The following is a 15,882-nucleotide window of genomic DNA, read 5'->3' on the forward strand; positions in this document are numbered from 1 at the left end:
CCTTCTTTTCAATTTACAACCCAACACTCCATGCAGAGCTATGAAGAATCACAGATCACTAAAGAGACATTAAAAAGCAATAGTGTTGATGGTAAATATGCCTTTCTTGTGCTGCATTATCACTATTTTTCAGTGTTGAGATAGTTCATGATCCCGGCTGGAGAGTGGGGCAGGAGCACGTTGGCTGCAGTGTTTGCCTCTCCTGATAACAATATAAAGTCTGTTAAAATAAACTATTCAGGCAGAAAGAAAGATAAGGATTTTTTTTAATCTCCCAGATAAAGATTTTAAACCAAGCATGTGCTCAATGTGCAATTTTCAGCACAAATATTCCCAGTGCTGATACAAATCAAAAAGCTGACAACCAAACTTTGCTAAATTTCAGGTTACTCATTAAGATCTCTCAGCTTCATTTTTAGTTTTCATTGTAATGTGTGTTATGTGATTGGTGCCTGTAAGAAACTAGGGAAGAGAGAGTTTGGATTCTGATATATTGACAGAATGTGAATGTGTTTTAATATGGTCACAGAACTTAAATAACATGGCAAAAACTCAGCTCCACATGGTTTATTCACTCTGTACTCTTCTTTAAAAAATATTTCTAATAAAGTTTTTTTCCCCCCCAAAAGAGTAATTGTGAGTTTTTATCCTGGGCTTGGCTGTCCTTTCATTCCTCATGCAAGCAAACATTTTTTTTCTCACATTACTATCACACAAAAAGAATATCATTATGTGGTGAAACCGAAAGATGTGTAAGGTGGCTTCAGAGAAAAAAACCTAATTTATAGCAACTGGAGAAACCTCCTTGTGACAGAAATCATCAAAATACAGCTGGTGTGAATTATACATATATTTTCATGTTTTTTAATGCAGCTGAGTTTAGGGCTGAAATGCCTGAAAGTGCTTCCAAAAATATCTTTATATATTACAAATTCATTTTCTCTCCATGCTCCTGTTGGTGAATCTTTGTTTATCTTCAGCCTGGTTGAAACTGTGATTTTTTCAAGTTATAAATAATGTGTTTATAAAGGATATGAAGTATTGAAATTGGACAGATGTTCTGAGCCAAACTTTTGGCTGCCCTGAATTATCACAGCCATACTGACACAATTTATTGACTTCCAGACAGTTATTAGAAATCTGCCTAGAAACAAATCCATTCCAGGATACACAAATAATTAAAAATAAAGAGTTTAAGACAGATGGACAAAAACACAATTAGATAGAAGAAACTATAAATGACATTATAGACCTTAGCACTGATGGTGCACTGATAAAATAAACTTCAATTATCTATATAGACTCAATAAAGTTTTAAAGGGCATAAATACAAGTCCAAAATATAAATATTTTCAGCACTGGAATGTCCAACACAACATAATCTGCAATTAGACGAACTTTTCCTTAACAAAAACTAAATACAATAAATAGTTTTAAAATGCTTTGTGCACATTTATTCTCAATTTACTTCCAGGAAAATTCCTGACAAGTCTGGAATGGAGAATAATTAAATACTGAATGCACAAGTCACATATAAACTAATAATTGCAGGAATAATTCCAGACTGCCACAATATGAGTTAATTCATGAAATAGTATGGTTTGGCTTGATAACAGAACAAAATAAAATAATATAAAAGAAAAAACAGTGCATTTGGGTAAATGCTTGCTGCTTTACTGTCCTTAACTCGGAGGCAAAGCTGCCACAGAAAATTGGTGACCTCACTTTGTTGATGGCAACAGACAGTCCCATTAACAAACACACAATTACAAGTCTGCTCCCAAAATAGATTTGGGGCTGGGAGGGAGAAAAAACTCATCTTCAAGCATAAGGATTTCAAATAATTACAATGGGGATGTGGAAAATGACAGGATGGGTGACTGCCTTATTGTGCAAATGTTCCAGAGTATTTTTTTTTTTAATATTGGCACATGGCAAAGGCTTCAAATGAATGTTCAAAGAAGAAGGGAAGAGCCTCTCCAAAAAAAAAAAAAAATTGTTTGGGATTCAGACCAGTGAAAGCAAGGAAGTGGCTTCATTCTTTATTTATCACTTTGCCACTTTTGCCTCCTAATTTCACAAAGATCTTAAAATGTACTGAGGTACTGAGGGAGGTTAATCCATCAGCTCTGCTGCTCCAGGCTGCAGACACATTATAGGCAATATTTGTATTTCACAGGGATAGATCTGATGGGGAAAATGATTAATCTATTGGCACATTCAACCTGCTATTTGATTTTTTAAAAGAAATTATCTTTCTCACAGAATGCAGCATCTTCTTGAGTGCAACAGATCAAGCAAAGATACTAAACCTGGATCTATCTCACCATATTGACCCTTCAGCAAACAGCTGAATAATCTCAATTTATGAGAGTAACCTGCTAAAACTTGGCCAAAATCTGGCAATTTATTTGTTACTGCTACATTTTATAGTGGAATACTACTAAAGATCTTTGCAGTCTTTTAATAAATACACTTTATTTCCCTAAAATCAAAATAATTTAATTTCTGAAATGCTTTGATTAGCTGAAGGAAAATAAAGGTAAAAAAGCTGATCAATCACTTCAGGACAGGATTCAACTCACTTTTATATCTAAATGTGGACACATAAATAGGTGTGGAATTCTTTAAATTTGTGTACATGGAGAGAAACTGGTGTATCCTGAAGGCAATTTAGGTGACCTTGCTTAGGTAATTTGCAGAGCAGAGGAAGAAACTCCAGGAAAATGCCTTTTCTCCATCTGATGAACACACAGCAAAAGGAGCTTTCTATGACCTGGACATGACCATCAAATTGCTAAATACCAAGGACTGGAGGGATAAATCATAAAATTTCTGGCACTGCAGACAGGCTGAGTCTATTTGGGTTTTTTTAGATTAAAAGCTGAGAAGTGAGAAATAAAGTTGGTGCAGAAATAAAAGCACCCTTTGAAAAAGACTCCTTGATTGGACAAGGAGTTAATTGGACACCCATTAAAAGCAAAGCATGAAAACTCCATTTTATACAGTCAATTTGTTACAACTTTTAGCTCAGAATCTGAGCTATTAGAAATCCCAGAATCAGAGGAATTTCTGATGGTCAGAAGAAAGCACAGTTTCCTTTTCTGCAGGAAGAGACTACAGAGGGACCAGAATCATCTCACTACAACAGGACACAATGGATGGACTGCCAGAGATGCTCAAACGGTAAGGAGATGATTAAGGAACATTTCCTCACCACTTTTCATAATGTGAACTCCACAACACTCCTTAGATTTATTAAGCAATTCAGGAAAAAAGAAGGAAAAACTGTTTCACAAAACACACTACTGCAGCTCATTGCCACAGGGAGCTGTGGAGGCCAAAAGGATTAAAGGTTTAGTACAACTCATCTAGGACAGGTTTCATCAAAGGCTAATAAACTCAGTGACCTGGTTACAGCCACCAGCTTAGGAAATCCTGGAATTACTGCTGGAAATACGGAGAATATTCCAGCAGAATAACTGTTCACTGCATTTCCTAGAGAGTTTCCCATCTCTTCCTACCTTTCCCCCACCAAACACAGCCTAACAGGCTTGAAGAACCTTTCCTTGATCCTACAGGGACACACTTAAGGCACCAAGGGGCAATTAAACCAACAGAGCTCAGGTTCTGCCCAGAACAATATTCCATGTTTGTATTAACTGTGGTGTGGAGTACAGAACACATCCCACACTGGGATAAAGCAGAGTTGTGGAGATGGGGAGGAAGGGAAAACGGTGCTCTCTGCATCAGGCAGGTAAAACCTCTTTCACAGAAATCCCCATCTCTTAGCTGCTTTCCTTGCTTTCCAGACTTTTCCCAGAGGTAGCTCTGGAACCTGCAATCTGCTCGTGCTTGGATGAGGTTCATTGACTCCACAGGCTGTTCACTGAAGCACTTTCACTCTGCACTAACACTGATCTCCAAATCAAGTAACTTTTCTCTGTCTTTCCTGTTTGTTTACAACCACTACCATCCCAATTTTTAGAAAATAGTTATGCCCCATCTCAAAATTTGGGGGGTTTAGGCTAGAAAACACAAAAACCTTTTGTTCTTTTTTAACTCTCCTTTGACAAAACAGATTTCTCCTTCCCCTGGTCAGTGCTTTTCCTACATTTCTCCCAGCTTTACAGTGTGAACCCAGCCTGACATGGTGTTTCTCTGAGGACAGACACATCAGAGCATTGCACAATCTATTCACATTTCTTCACCTCCCACAACTATTTCTGCTGATACACCCTGAGAGCAGATCCAAGGCTATTTTCTGATGCTGGCTCAGAGTCACTGTGTGCTCTGCTGCTCTCCAGTCCCCATCCTGCCATTTCCAGCTGGTGAACCCCCAGTACAGTAGTGAGCAGCCTCTGTTTACAAGACCTTGCAGTTTCTGCAGTGAAAATAAATTCTTTTTTTATTGCCCTCATCCCCAGGCTGAGCCAAGTCTTCTTCACAGCATGATTTGTTCTCTGTATTGACAGGATCTTTCAGTTTTTCAGTCATCAGGTCACTTCATTAGCAAACCACTCCCTTTTTCCAGCATTATTGTAGGGAATAAAATCTGTTTAATCCCAGACTGATCATTGAAAAGCTCCATCAGTCACCTTCCCCATGCTAACAATATTTTCCTGAGCCTTCTTCCTTTATCACCTTCACAATTCTTAAAAGATCTGTTATTTTCACATTAGCAAACAATTGTTTTCATTTGGCATATCAAATAAAAAATCTATTAGGTCTCAATTAACTATATTTTTCTTTTTAGTTTAATTAACAATTCTCCATTTGATACTAAAATTGCAAGTCAAGTTACTCTATATTTAAATGAAGCAGGACAAAGGTGAGTTTCTAGGATCAGCTCCATTCATAAGTCTGGCAAAGCAACAGAGAGCTCAAGTGTTGAATAAATTTAAAATTAGGTATTGCTGCAAAGATATCTCTTTTATTTTTTGCTTCCTGTTGTGTAGCCACCTTCACTTTTTCAGGTTAAATTCTACCTTCCACAAACCTAATTCAATTCAAATTAACTATGCTGACTTTGCACCATGTTGTTCTCCTTACTGAAAGGCAAACTATTAATTTAGACTTGGAGCATTCTTTACATTATTCCTATTATCAGCCACCTCCACTCCACACAGAAACCTCACATCTTTTCCTGATATCTCTGTATTAATATGATAAGGAAATCACTTATTTAATTTCCTCAGGTCTGACCTCACCTGAACCACATTTTTTCTCCATTTTCCAACACCAGGACTCAGACTGATGACAGGGAAGGCTTTGCTCACCACACTTTCTCATTCCTCTGCACTATTTTAAGAACCCAGAAAATCCCCCAGAAATGAGCCAATAATCTTCCCTTTCTTCAGTATTGTTCCTCAGGTTTGTGATTTATCCTGACCTGTTCTACGAGGAGCTGGAGGTGTCAGGGGAGCAATCTGTATTGATTCCCACAAGTGGCCTTTCTGCAGCACATCCACACCAAATTTGCTGTCACTCATTTTCTAGTCCTCTTCTGTTTGTGAACCCAGCTGGTGACACCTCCTGAATTTCCTTACCAGGGGACAAGAGTCACACATCTCAATGATCTCTGCAAACTCCACTTTTGCCCCCATTTATTTTTTTTGGCATTGCTTCCCAATCCACCAATCTCTTACCTATCAAAATAAACAAAACCAGCATAACAACCTCTTTGTCTTCTTGAGTCTTCTATTTCTTTTCTGAGTTGAGTCTCATTTTTTTTAAATTCTTCTTTACCACTAACCTTTGTTCCTTGTCCTCTAGCAGCAAACATCCTCAAACCTTATTCAACCTTTCCTCTTCCTTGCCTTTCTGGTCATCTTTCCACCTGGCTCACATTCCTTATCTAGAAGGCTAAATAGCTTCCTTATATTCAGATTTTATTTGGCAGATGCCTCCCCATTTCTCTTGTGTGAAACCCTTCTCTCCTTTCCTGTATCTTGCCTTCAAAACCCTCTTTTCCCACCACCTTTTGTCCCTGAGTTCCCTCTTTCTCAACCACTAGAAGGTGACATTTCACACACCAATATATTCTATTGCACATCCACTTTTGAAAGCACATAAATCTCAGAGGTTCAAATCTTGGTCTCATATCCTCCCACAAATATTGCTGAGGCTGTGTCACTGACTGTCCCAGTATTCTTGCCTTTCTTTGAAGGAAAAAACATTTAATTCTTTCAAGCAAACTCCCTTCTTTATTACCTTTCAGCAGCTGCAAGCTGTGCTTCATCAAGATTCTCCATTTATTAACTTACAAATTTGCAAGCAGCTCTTGCCCAGTGAGCACTTTGGCTCCAGGGGCTTCTGTCCAGTTCCCACAACAGAACCTCAAAGACAGGGAAGATCCTGAAAATTAGGAATTGCATGGAACCCATTGAGTGGAAAGCACAGAATTTCACTTACCCCAACAAACAAGGGCTCAATTCTTCCCTACCAAGGTCTGGATCCCACAAAATCTCCTCTGTTTGCTCCTCCCTCTTCCTGGTAAATCTAACCTCATGCTTCCTTCAAAATGTAAAATCCCAAATGGCTCTTGGAGAGCTCTGAGATTCTCAAACATGTTTTTATTTTTTTTTTTTTTCAATTGAGTCCAGCTCCTTGTTTTTCAGCACTGTAACATACCTGACAGCTGTTCCCCCACAAAAAAAGCAGCTTCCCTATCTTTTTCAAACACCAAACGCTGTAAAAACCACGATGGCATCTATTTATATCCCCTAACTGCAAACACTGAGTGAAAACTGCTCACAGACACAACTTCCCCCTGCTGTTGGTCTCCCAAGTGGAGGGGAAACTACCTCTGGAAAGGTTTTCCCAGAAAACTGGCTCAAAGGAAAACATCCTTCCATCAAGGGGTGAGAGTTCCCCATGTGATTGGAGCTTTCACATGAAGCTGGAATTGGAATTTTACCCCTGGCCCAGGCAAAGGGATATTTCACAGAAAGTCTTTCTTCAGCAGCCAAGCAGCAGGAGCAGAGCAGGTGCACTGCAGGGGAACTCCAAATTAGAGATTGGCTCTGGGACAGGAAAAGGTGTCAGCAAAGGAAGGAGGATTGAGGGTGGAGGAGTTTTGTTCCACCCATGAGCCAGCAGAGCATCACTTTCCTTCTCAAAGCCCTGCGTGACTGAAAGAGATTTAAGGGCAAGTAGAGCGTCAGAATTTGGGTTATTTTACAGTAAATGATAAAGAAATGATATAGGAAATAATACCCAAAAATTGGTTTGATCCAGATTACTGCAATGATGATTATCACCTGTGACAGAAATCAAAAAAACTTGTCTTGCTGAGTAAAGCAGACAGAACTGTTAAACAACAAAAAAAAAAAAGTAAAAATAGTTTGCCAATGGACTAAATGAGGAAGATTCTTGGAATATTGCCTGCAACCAGACAAATGATTACAGAAGTAAAGCCAAGATGATAAACAGATATATTTGACCATGGTAAAGGGCATAATAACAGGCAGTATTTAACATGATTTGGTGCTTCTGTGTGTCTACTTCAAGTATGGATTAGAATGGCAGATTAAGGAGATTTCACTTCCTCAATTTGGGAAAATACTACCACAGGAATGAAGAATGAGTGCTCAAGTGCACAGAACACCATAATTTTAATCATATGATTCCCTCAAGTGAAAAATTGTTCATTAATAGAAGATTTCAGAGGATGAGGTGAATTGGTGATAACCAAGGGCAGAGTTATTTGGTGTGAGAAATCCTAGACTGAGAAGGAGTCATAATGTGATTTATTCCATTTCATAAAAACACACTGGCTTTTGAAATACATAATTTAAATTTTAAAACAATATGAAACAACCAACTCCAAACAACCAAAATTCCCCCACACCAAAATGGGAACAGCACAGATAATTTTGACACAGGTCTGAACAGCCTTTTCTGGAGCAGTCAAGGACTAGAGAATTGCAGTTAACAGAGTTGTGGGATCACAACAAGGAAAACCATGTTGACGTGTATTTTCCAAGGTTTACATGCAGCCAGCCTTAATGAAGTACACAGCCTCTTGACTTGCAAAATCAATCTCTCTTTTTTCCATTTTTTCCCACAGCTAAAACCATTGTTTTACTTATTCTCACAGCAACACCTCAGAGAAAAAAATGGAAAAGACACCAATGCTGAGAGCAGAGTGCCACGTGAGCTGATATCAGTAACTCCCAAAGCATCCCCAAGTCAACGAAAGTGATGCAAACACAACAAACCTTTTGATTTGAGAGCAACACAATGAGCCTGTGTTTCAGATCAGGCTCTGTGCATTGTCCCCAGGTAGCCTGAAAATGGCAATACACTGTTTTTCCACCAAGGGATTCCCCCTAAGGAGTTTTCTCATTCCACGAATTCTCTGCTCCAATGGGTTCTAGCAGTGATGACTTTATGCAATGAAGTTATGGCACTGATTGGGGAAAAGGTGGCTGTGGCTACAGAGGGCTGGTGAGGAGCTGGAATTTGAGTATTTGTGAGGATCCCAGGGCTGGTGAGGAGCTGGAATTGGAATATTTGTGAGGATCCAATGCGTGGATCCAAAGCAGCCTCATCCCACTGTGGTAATGGCTTTGGATGAGCACAGTGAGGAAGATGCTGAGTGTGGGGAGAGGATGAGGCAGGGAAAAGCTGTGCTGCAGCTCCACTGCAGGTTGCAACTTCAGTCACACTGTGGGGATCACTCAAATTGTCACTAAAACCACTCCTGGATATTCACAGCTTTCCTACACTCAATGGTAGGACTCAACTTGAAGCTCATTCTCTCCCACATGCACAGAAAATATCCTGCAGCTCTCACCAGCATGAAGATCTCAGCACACACCTTGCACACTCAGAAAGATTAGTCCCCTGAGCTGCTGTAATATCACTATTTTTCAAATTTTTCACTGGTTGTTTAACAAAGCAAACCAAAAAAAAAATATAAAAACAGGTCACAATTGTTAGGGACCAACATTCCTTCCTGTCCCAGAAGCAACAACGCGTTCTCAGCAACTTCCTCAGGAATTCTCACTCCTCTCTGGCCATTTGTTATCAGCTCAGGCAGTGATGATCATTAGCCCTGGGAGCATGAAAAACTCATTACCCCAAATCTACAAAGCAGTGCAAACTCCTGCATTTCCTGGCATGCGTCCCCACGAAATAAAACTCCTGAAGGTTGCCAGTGATCAGGAACAACTGCCCAACAGAGCTGGCTGAAAGCTGGGATTGCAAATTCCCATTTGCAAGGGAAAATCTCTAACAAGGTGAAAATGACGGAGCTGGACCAATAAAGCAGCAGCAAAAATCAAGGCAGAGCACAAAAATGGGGTAAATGGAGATAAAATCCAGGCCAGGGGGTTCACCTTTCAGTAATTGGTCTGAATTTACTTGAACCTCCTCAATGTACTTTTGGCCTCCTCATCTCCCAGCACTGGAAGTTACTTATGCTGGAAAAAAACAGAATTGTGGCTTGTTTAACATCAAACCTGAGTGTTTCCCTGAGAGCACCCAAGTTTTTGGAGTCTGAGGAATAATGCATTCAAGCTTATCATGGGTGCCTGAATTTTTATTACTTCCAGGTTATTCCTCTTCAGTGGTGAGGTAAAAAGTTTTTTTTATCTGTTCAAATTAAAGGGAAACTTTGTTTTTGTCTTCCAATCTGTTCCAGTACTAAAGTGCCTTTACTGGCCTGTGGAGACAAGACTACATGCAAGATAAAATATGGGAGATCATGTCTTTAAATAAAGCCATTAATGTGATTTTATTCTGTTCTCAACTCTCAACACATGATTTATCTTTTGTCTATCACAGAAAATTGAAGTGATGTGTTCAGAGAATTAAATTTGTAGTGGTGGTGCCAGAATTTCTCTCCTTTTTTTAATTACAGCCTATTTAAAGCCCATCACTAGGTGAGTATAGTTGAGAATGTTTTCATCATATAGAATGCTCTGCATTACTAAGATTTAACCTCCCACTTTTCATTGACCTGTCACTATAAAACAGATTTCATTTCACAACTTGATGTTTATAGTGTAAAATTTCTTCATGAGTAGGTTATTTAGATTTTCTTGCTTTATAGGGGAGATAACTAAGCACTTCAGGAGATGATTTATGTCACTCTAAGACACCCAACATAAGTCAAATTAATCTTTTTTTTTTTCTGGTTTTTTTTTGAGTATAAAGGCTTAGATGCAAATACTTCCTAGAAAGTAAATAAATCATAGAATCTTAGAGTGGTTTGGGTTGGAAGGGACATTAAAGATCATCTCATTCCACCTCCTGCCATGGGCAGGGACACCTTCCACTATCCAGGTTGCTCCAAGCCCTGTCCAACCTGGCCTTGGACACTTCCAGGGATGCCACAGCTTCTTTGGGCAAAAAAGATAATTAAGATAGATAATTACAGTCAAAATAGCAAAAATCTAAGTGCTGCCAACTCTTCAACTAAAATTAAATAATGTCTTTTTCAGTGCAATATGCACACAAAAATCAGGACAACTGAAATCTCCATGGAGTTTTCTTTTGTAAAAAACCTGCTGATTTTCTGTTACAAAAACTGGGAGGGAACAATCCCAGGGAGATCCATTACTGGCTGAAAATTCCATGATCTAAACCAACTCTTATTTGTCTTCAGCTGTTCATCCAGAACTATGCCAGTTATGTAAATAATTGCTTACCATGCTGGTAACACTCCCTGAATGGTACATATTTCTTGAGGATATCAGCACTGAGATATTTGTGTTGATATTTTTAATATCCTAAGAGAAGCACTATGACATAAGCAGTTAAGTCGACTGCTGAAGATTACATAAACAACATTCAAAAAAAAAAAAAAAAACACCTATGCAAAGGTCTAAAATCACTTTCCATTGTGTTTAAAGACAGAAAAATTCCTGTTTCTTGTAAACAAACTATAGGTACCAATGCAGTGTCTTACACAGTATAAGCCAGAGGAGTAGCAGTGCTTTAAAATAAAGTTGTGTTAGAAAATCACGAGAATTTTTCAAAATAGAACTGCACTTCATCAACTGGTCTGACATTCCTGACCAGAACTGTAAAAATATTTAGATTCTTTACAACACAAAGAGGCACCATAAGGAATTGTCATGTTCACTTCAGCCACAACTCCCCCAAATGCAAACTCAGCTGATTGACTGGTCTTGTCATAATCCATCTGTTAAGAACTGGGAGGTGATGAGGGAGAATATACCCTTGCTTTATTATTAAAGAATATTTATCATTTTACAGCAAGCAAAGCAGTGCAGACAGCAGCAATCATGAACCTACCAAATGCCAAGCAGATCATTACCAGCACAAATACCTTTACTAATCTGAACCTCTCTGTTGTAACCAGCTCAGAAAAATAAGAATAAATGGCACATGCCCTGAAATTATCACATCATTTGTGTTAAGAGTACAAAAGTGGAGTCAAGCCAAGGGCTGCAGTGTTACTATAAGCAAAAGAAAGGAAGAAATCACAATAAAGCCAAAAACCCCAATCTGCAAACACTTGCTGGGATCCCAGCAGGTGAGCAACTGATTGTGTGTCTCCAATTTAGACTAAGTTGCTGTTTCTCTTCAAAAGACAATGCTGAGCTGTAAGAAAGAAAAGCTTACATAAATCAGCCTCGTGCTGCTTTCAAGTGCAGCTGCTCTCTCTGTGTCTCTGGTTATTGCAAGCTGGCAGGGAGCAGCTCTCCCTGGCAGATAACTCCCAGGGGTTTTCACACAAGTGGAATTTGACTGAACCAAGGAAGCCTTTGTATTCTGACCCACTGACACTCACAGCTTCACAAAAACACCTTCCATCTGTGTAAAAGCACAATTGAACACCACTGTGCCTGGGCAAGCCTCGGTGAGTTTTTAAAGAGGTTATGATGATTTTCTGTGAGTTAGAGCTCAGAATATTCATTACAGCAATAAACTGAGACCACATTAGTTACACACTACTTACAACCACCTAAAAATGAGCTGCCTAATCCATTTCATTCTGGTTTTTCCTTATCATTATCACTGACAGAGAGACTGGGGCATCAAAGGGAAGTTAGTTCCCCCTATGTGAGACAGATGCCTCAAGTATTATTTATTTATATATGTGAAATAAATAACCCTCTAAACGAGTCTTGCCCAAACTGCCAAGGTAGGGAGCACAGAAAAGCACCTCAGACATGATACCTAATGGAGTATTTGATATCAGATGTGGTGGACTGAGCACTAAAATGGATACATAAAGATATATATACATGTTCACACACACAAGCGTGTGTATACAACAAGAAAAGCCAAGATTAGTGAGTAAATCTGTGTAATTCCCCCCTATTTATCAGAGTAAACACCATGACAGATTAAAAAGGCCAGAGAATTGAACACACCACGGATTTTCCCTCACTTTTCCCAGCTCACTTTGCTTGGCAGCTTATGGAACAAGGCTAGAGAGGCACTCACAGGTTGATGGATCTTGATAAGATGACAGACACCGTCAGCAGGATGCACCCATAGGGACCAATTTCAAACTGCAAAAGAAAAGGGCTGGAGTTATTTTGTTTGTTGTATACATTTTTTTTCCCCAACCCTAAAGAAATTCAAATGGAACTGAAGGCAGAAAGAATTTTTGTGATTTATGCTAAAACTGAATTTGTTTGTCAAAATGCAAGACAAGTCCATATAATGTTTGAAACTGCTCAGAAGACTTTGTGTGAGACTGATAAGGCACAGCAAGTCTGGCAGCTGGATCACCATTTGTTTAATTGGCCTCTAAGCACAGTACCTGGTGAATATTCTGCTGAAGAAACACAATCAGATCTTCGTATCTCGTGGCAGTATGAAGTATTAGCTGGGAAGAAATGCAAGAAGAAAGAAAAACTGTCTTAAGTCACTTAAAAAATTGCAACTCATTTTCATAACCTGAAAGCTGAAGTGAAGTAGCCAAAACTTTCAAACCGACTGGAAAGCTTTGAAATAAGAAAATAAAGATCTAATGAAGTTTAGGTCTTACATTTTTATATCATCATTTTATATCATTTGATTATTTGATTTATCTCATTTGATGACTATATCATCATATTATCTATCATTTTTATAAACTGAAAGCTGAAGTGAAGTAGCCAAAACTTTCAAACTGACTGGAAAGATCTAATGAAGTTTAGGTCTTACTGTCGTCATTTGGCATTTAATTGCAGGTCATATATTCTGAATTTTTCAATGCTGCTTCTTGATGTTTTCTAAGTTTGTTGAACAGACCTTTTGATTCCATTCTAAGCATTGTTTATGCAATGAAAAAAAACTCCTAGAACAGAGGAGTACTGCAGCTGTAGAAGACACAGGATGGAGGACATGAGTATTCCTATTTAACATGAAATCCAGGAGAGCTCACAGATCCAAGCCTTTACTTCAATATTCTTTGCTTGTTTTTCCACCTTGAGCTTTGGACACATCCACTCCTCCTTTTAGGAGGCCAAAAACATTTCCTGCAGCCACTAAAGCCTGGCTGATAGCAGCACTGCCTGCAAAGCCATCTGAGAGCCTCAGATGGAAATAAGGCTGAAATGAAAAGTGTTCTGCCATTTGCAGCTTCTGGAGGGGGAAAAAAAGGCAAAGAATTCTGTGTGACACAAAAAATAGTGTCTCTTCATGCCCATGGACCATTGTAAGGCCTCATGTTAATTTTTATTGGGCATCATTAAAAACAGGCACAGTTTTTAGGTTTGGAAGGTAAATGGAACAAAAAAAGGACTTCAGAGAGCCCAAGAGCCACTGGGGCAACTCAGAGCCAGACAGACTATGGGGTTTGATTTCCTTTTGGGTTTTGGATCATAACTGATCTGGTATAACAGATTTTAAAACATGAGGAGAGCAGTGGAAATCAGAGTGATTGAACTAACATAGGGAAAGCAAGAGGAAATGGAGAATGGGAGTCACAGAGAGCCTTACAGTTTCTAGGATTCCATCTGCCTTGTATTCTCCTGTGGGAGTGAACTGCTGTCTTCCTGATGGCCTGAGGAGGATATTCAGACAAAACTCACATTAAAAGGATGAAGATGGCATTAAAGAGGAATCAACATGTTATATGAAATGAATGATGAGCCAAAGATTTGCACTGTTATTATTTTTAATGACTTTTTTAAAAAACAGATTTCTCGTAAATAAGTTCATATCGCAAATCAAATTTCTATCAATGCAGCAAATATTTTATTTGTGCTGTGCTCTCAGTCTGTTTAGCATGAATTAAAAGTTTCTCCATACAGAAAGTGGATAAACATAGGTTTAAGATGTCAATGACAGTTTTTATTGAAAAATATTTTTGGAGCAATGACGTTCAAACAAGCAGAAGAACATATGCAAAATATCACAGAGGAAGCAGTTTTTGAGATGTAAAATATCATTTGAAATGTCTTTGAATTTGCTGCTTCTATTTCAGGTTTAAGGATTTCTGTGTCCCAAAGCCTCTCTGTTATTTTCCAGCTATATTAGTTATTTAAAAGAAATTAATTATGCCCAAAAAACCTGACTCACTTAAAAATATTCTTTAGGTTCCAGAGCAGCAAAATTCAGGGATCTAAAAGTTGGATGTTTTGGGTACAAGCAGCCTAACTGCACTGCATAAACTAAGCAGGCAAATACAGCAAAAGGAGCTTAATTCCAGCCATAACAGAATATCCTGCAATACAGCAGCAGAATGCTGCAACAACTCTTGGTGAAAAGTTTTTGGAGGATTCCTACATTCAGTTAAAACTTTCACAGCAACTTCGAAAGGTTTTATCTACTCTATCTCAGCTACTGGAGCAGCAAAAACTGAACTTTGCATTTCTCCTTAGGCCATTTTAGGTGGCATAAACACAGCTTTAAAATATTTATGTGATAAATTCTGTCCATTTGGCACAGACAGGTGTGAGAGCAGTGAGCAATCATCAGAAGTGCTTTTCCCACTCACAGAGCCACGATGGCTTTCTCGTGTCCTCCCGCGCGCCACAGGATGTCAGCCAGGGCTGAGCAGAGGCACTTGGTCCTGTGAGCTTCTGAGGGCTGGAGACAACTGCAGGCCAGGCAAAAAGGAGAGAAACAAGCAGCAAAATGTCAGATTAAACAGGCTCATGGCAGGTGCTGTCCCTAAAAGAGCAGAAGCGTCTTTAGAGACCATTCAGGTGTTGTAACGATTGATAACAAAGCTCCAGCAGGCTGACTCAGGAAATCAACTTTTAGGTATCTCAGGTCTTCTACAGCTGAGAAAGAGACAAGCTGGACAGCCAAAAATCCTGTGAGCTGAGGAGGGAGCTGGTATTGCCACTGGGGAGACATTCCAGGTGCAAAGGTCCAGCTGAATCCCACCTTTCTCTGGGAATCTAGCAGCTGAATGAGAGACCACCAGAGCACTCCCTGCACACTCTGTACTGAGATTTCTCAGCACCCAAAGAGTCCTCGAGAGGGAGATGCAACTGAAGTCACCACTGGGCTTTTTGGAACCATTCTCTGAGGAGAAATCTCATTTTAGGCATTTAAGAAGGGACCTTGGACCCTGAAGGTAATCAGATCCAGGGAATGGAGCTGTAGGGAGAACAACTCTGTCCTCAGATTGCTGCAGAACAAACTGGGTGGGTTTTTCTGAAGTCAGAAGGAAAACAGGCATTGGAAGGAAATGAATTCACCAAGATCCAAGTGTTAACAGCTCTGTGCTGCTTTTTGGGGGATTTGGATTGTTCCTAATGATGGTTGAACTGCTGCTGTGGGCACTGAAGCAATTGTAAATTTAATAGATGTTCTATGACACCGCTCTGGTCATACAGGTGAATTTAAGAGATGAAATTCACAGCCTCTGCTTCTAGAAAATCAATACTTAAACTGCGTCTGATGTATAAGGAATGATTAAAATAAAACTATTATTATCATTAACAGCAGTGGATGAAA

The 15,882-nt window shown here is 39.2% G+C and overlaps 1 protein-coding gene across 2 annotated transcripts in view; it reads right to left on the minus strand.

Annotated features, from left to right (window-relative positions):
• Window positions 1-15,882, minus strand: part of MINDY4 (MINDY lysine 48 deubiquitinase 4) — a 65,596-nt gene that overhangs the window by 24,397 nt on the left and 25,317 nt on the right. For both annotated transcript variants that reach the window (XM_085050157.1, XM_085050156.1), the window contains exons 10-13: window positions 14,912-15,013; window positions 13,912-13,975; window positions 12,749-12,814; window positions 12,427-12,494 (exon numbers count right to left, since the gene is read on the minus strand). In XM_085050157.1, the coding sequence (XP_084906283.1) occupies window positions 12,427-12,494; window positions 12,749-12,814; window positions 13,912-13,975; window positions 14,912-15,013 (300 nt within the window). The remainder of the gene's footprint in view (window positions 1-12,426; window positions 12,495-12,748; window positions 12,815-13,911; window positions 13,976-14,911; window positions 15,014-15,882) is intronic.

This window comes from Lichenostomus cassidix, chromosome 2 (assembly GCF_008360975.1).
Source record: "Lichenostomus cassidix isolate B80296 chromosome 2, HeHo_3.0, whole genome shotgun sequence".
NCBI lineage: Eukaryota > Metazoa > Chordata > Aves > Passeriformes > Meliphagidae > Lichenostomus > Lichenostomus cassidix.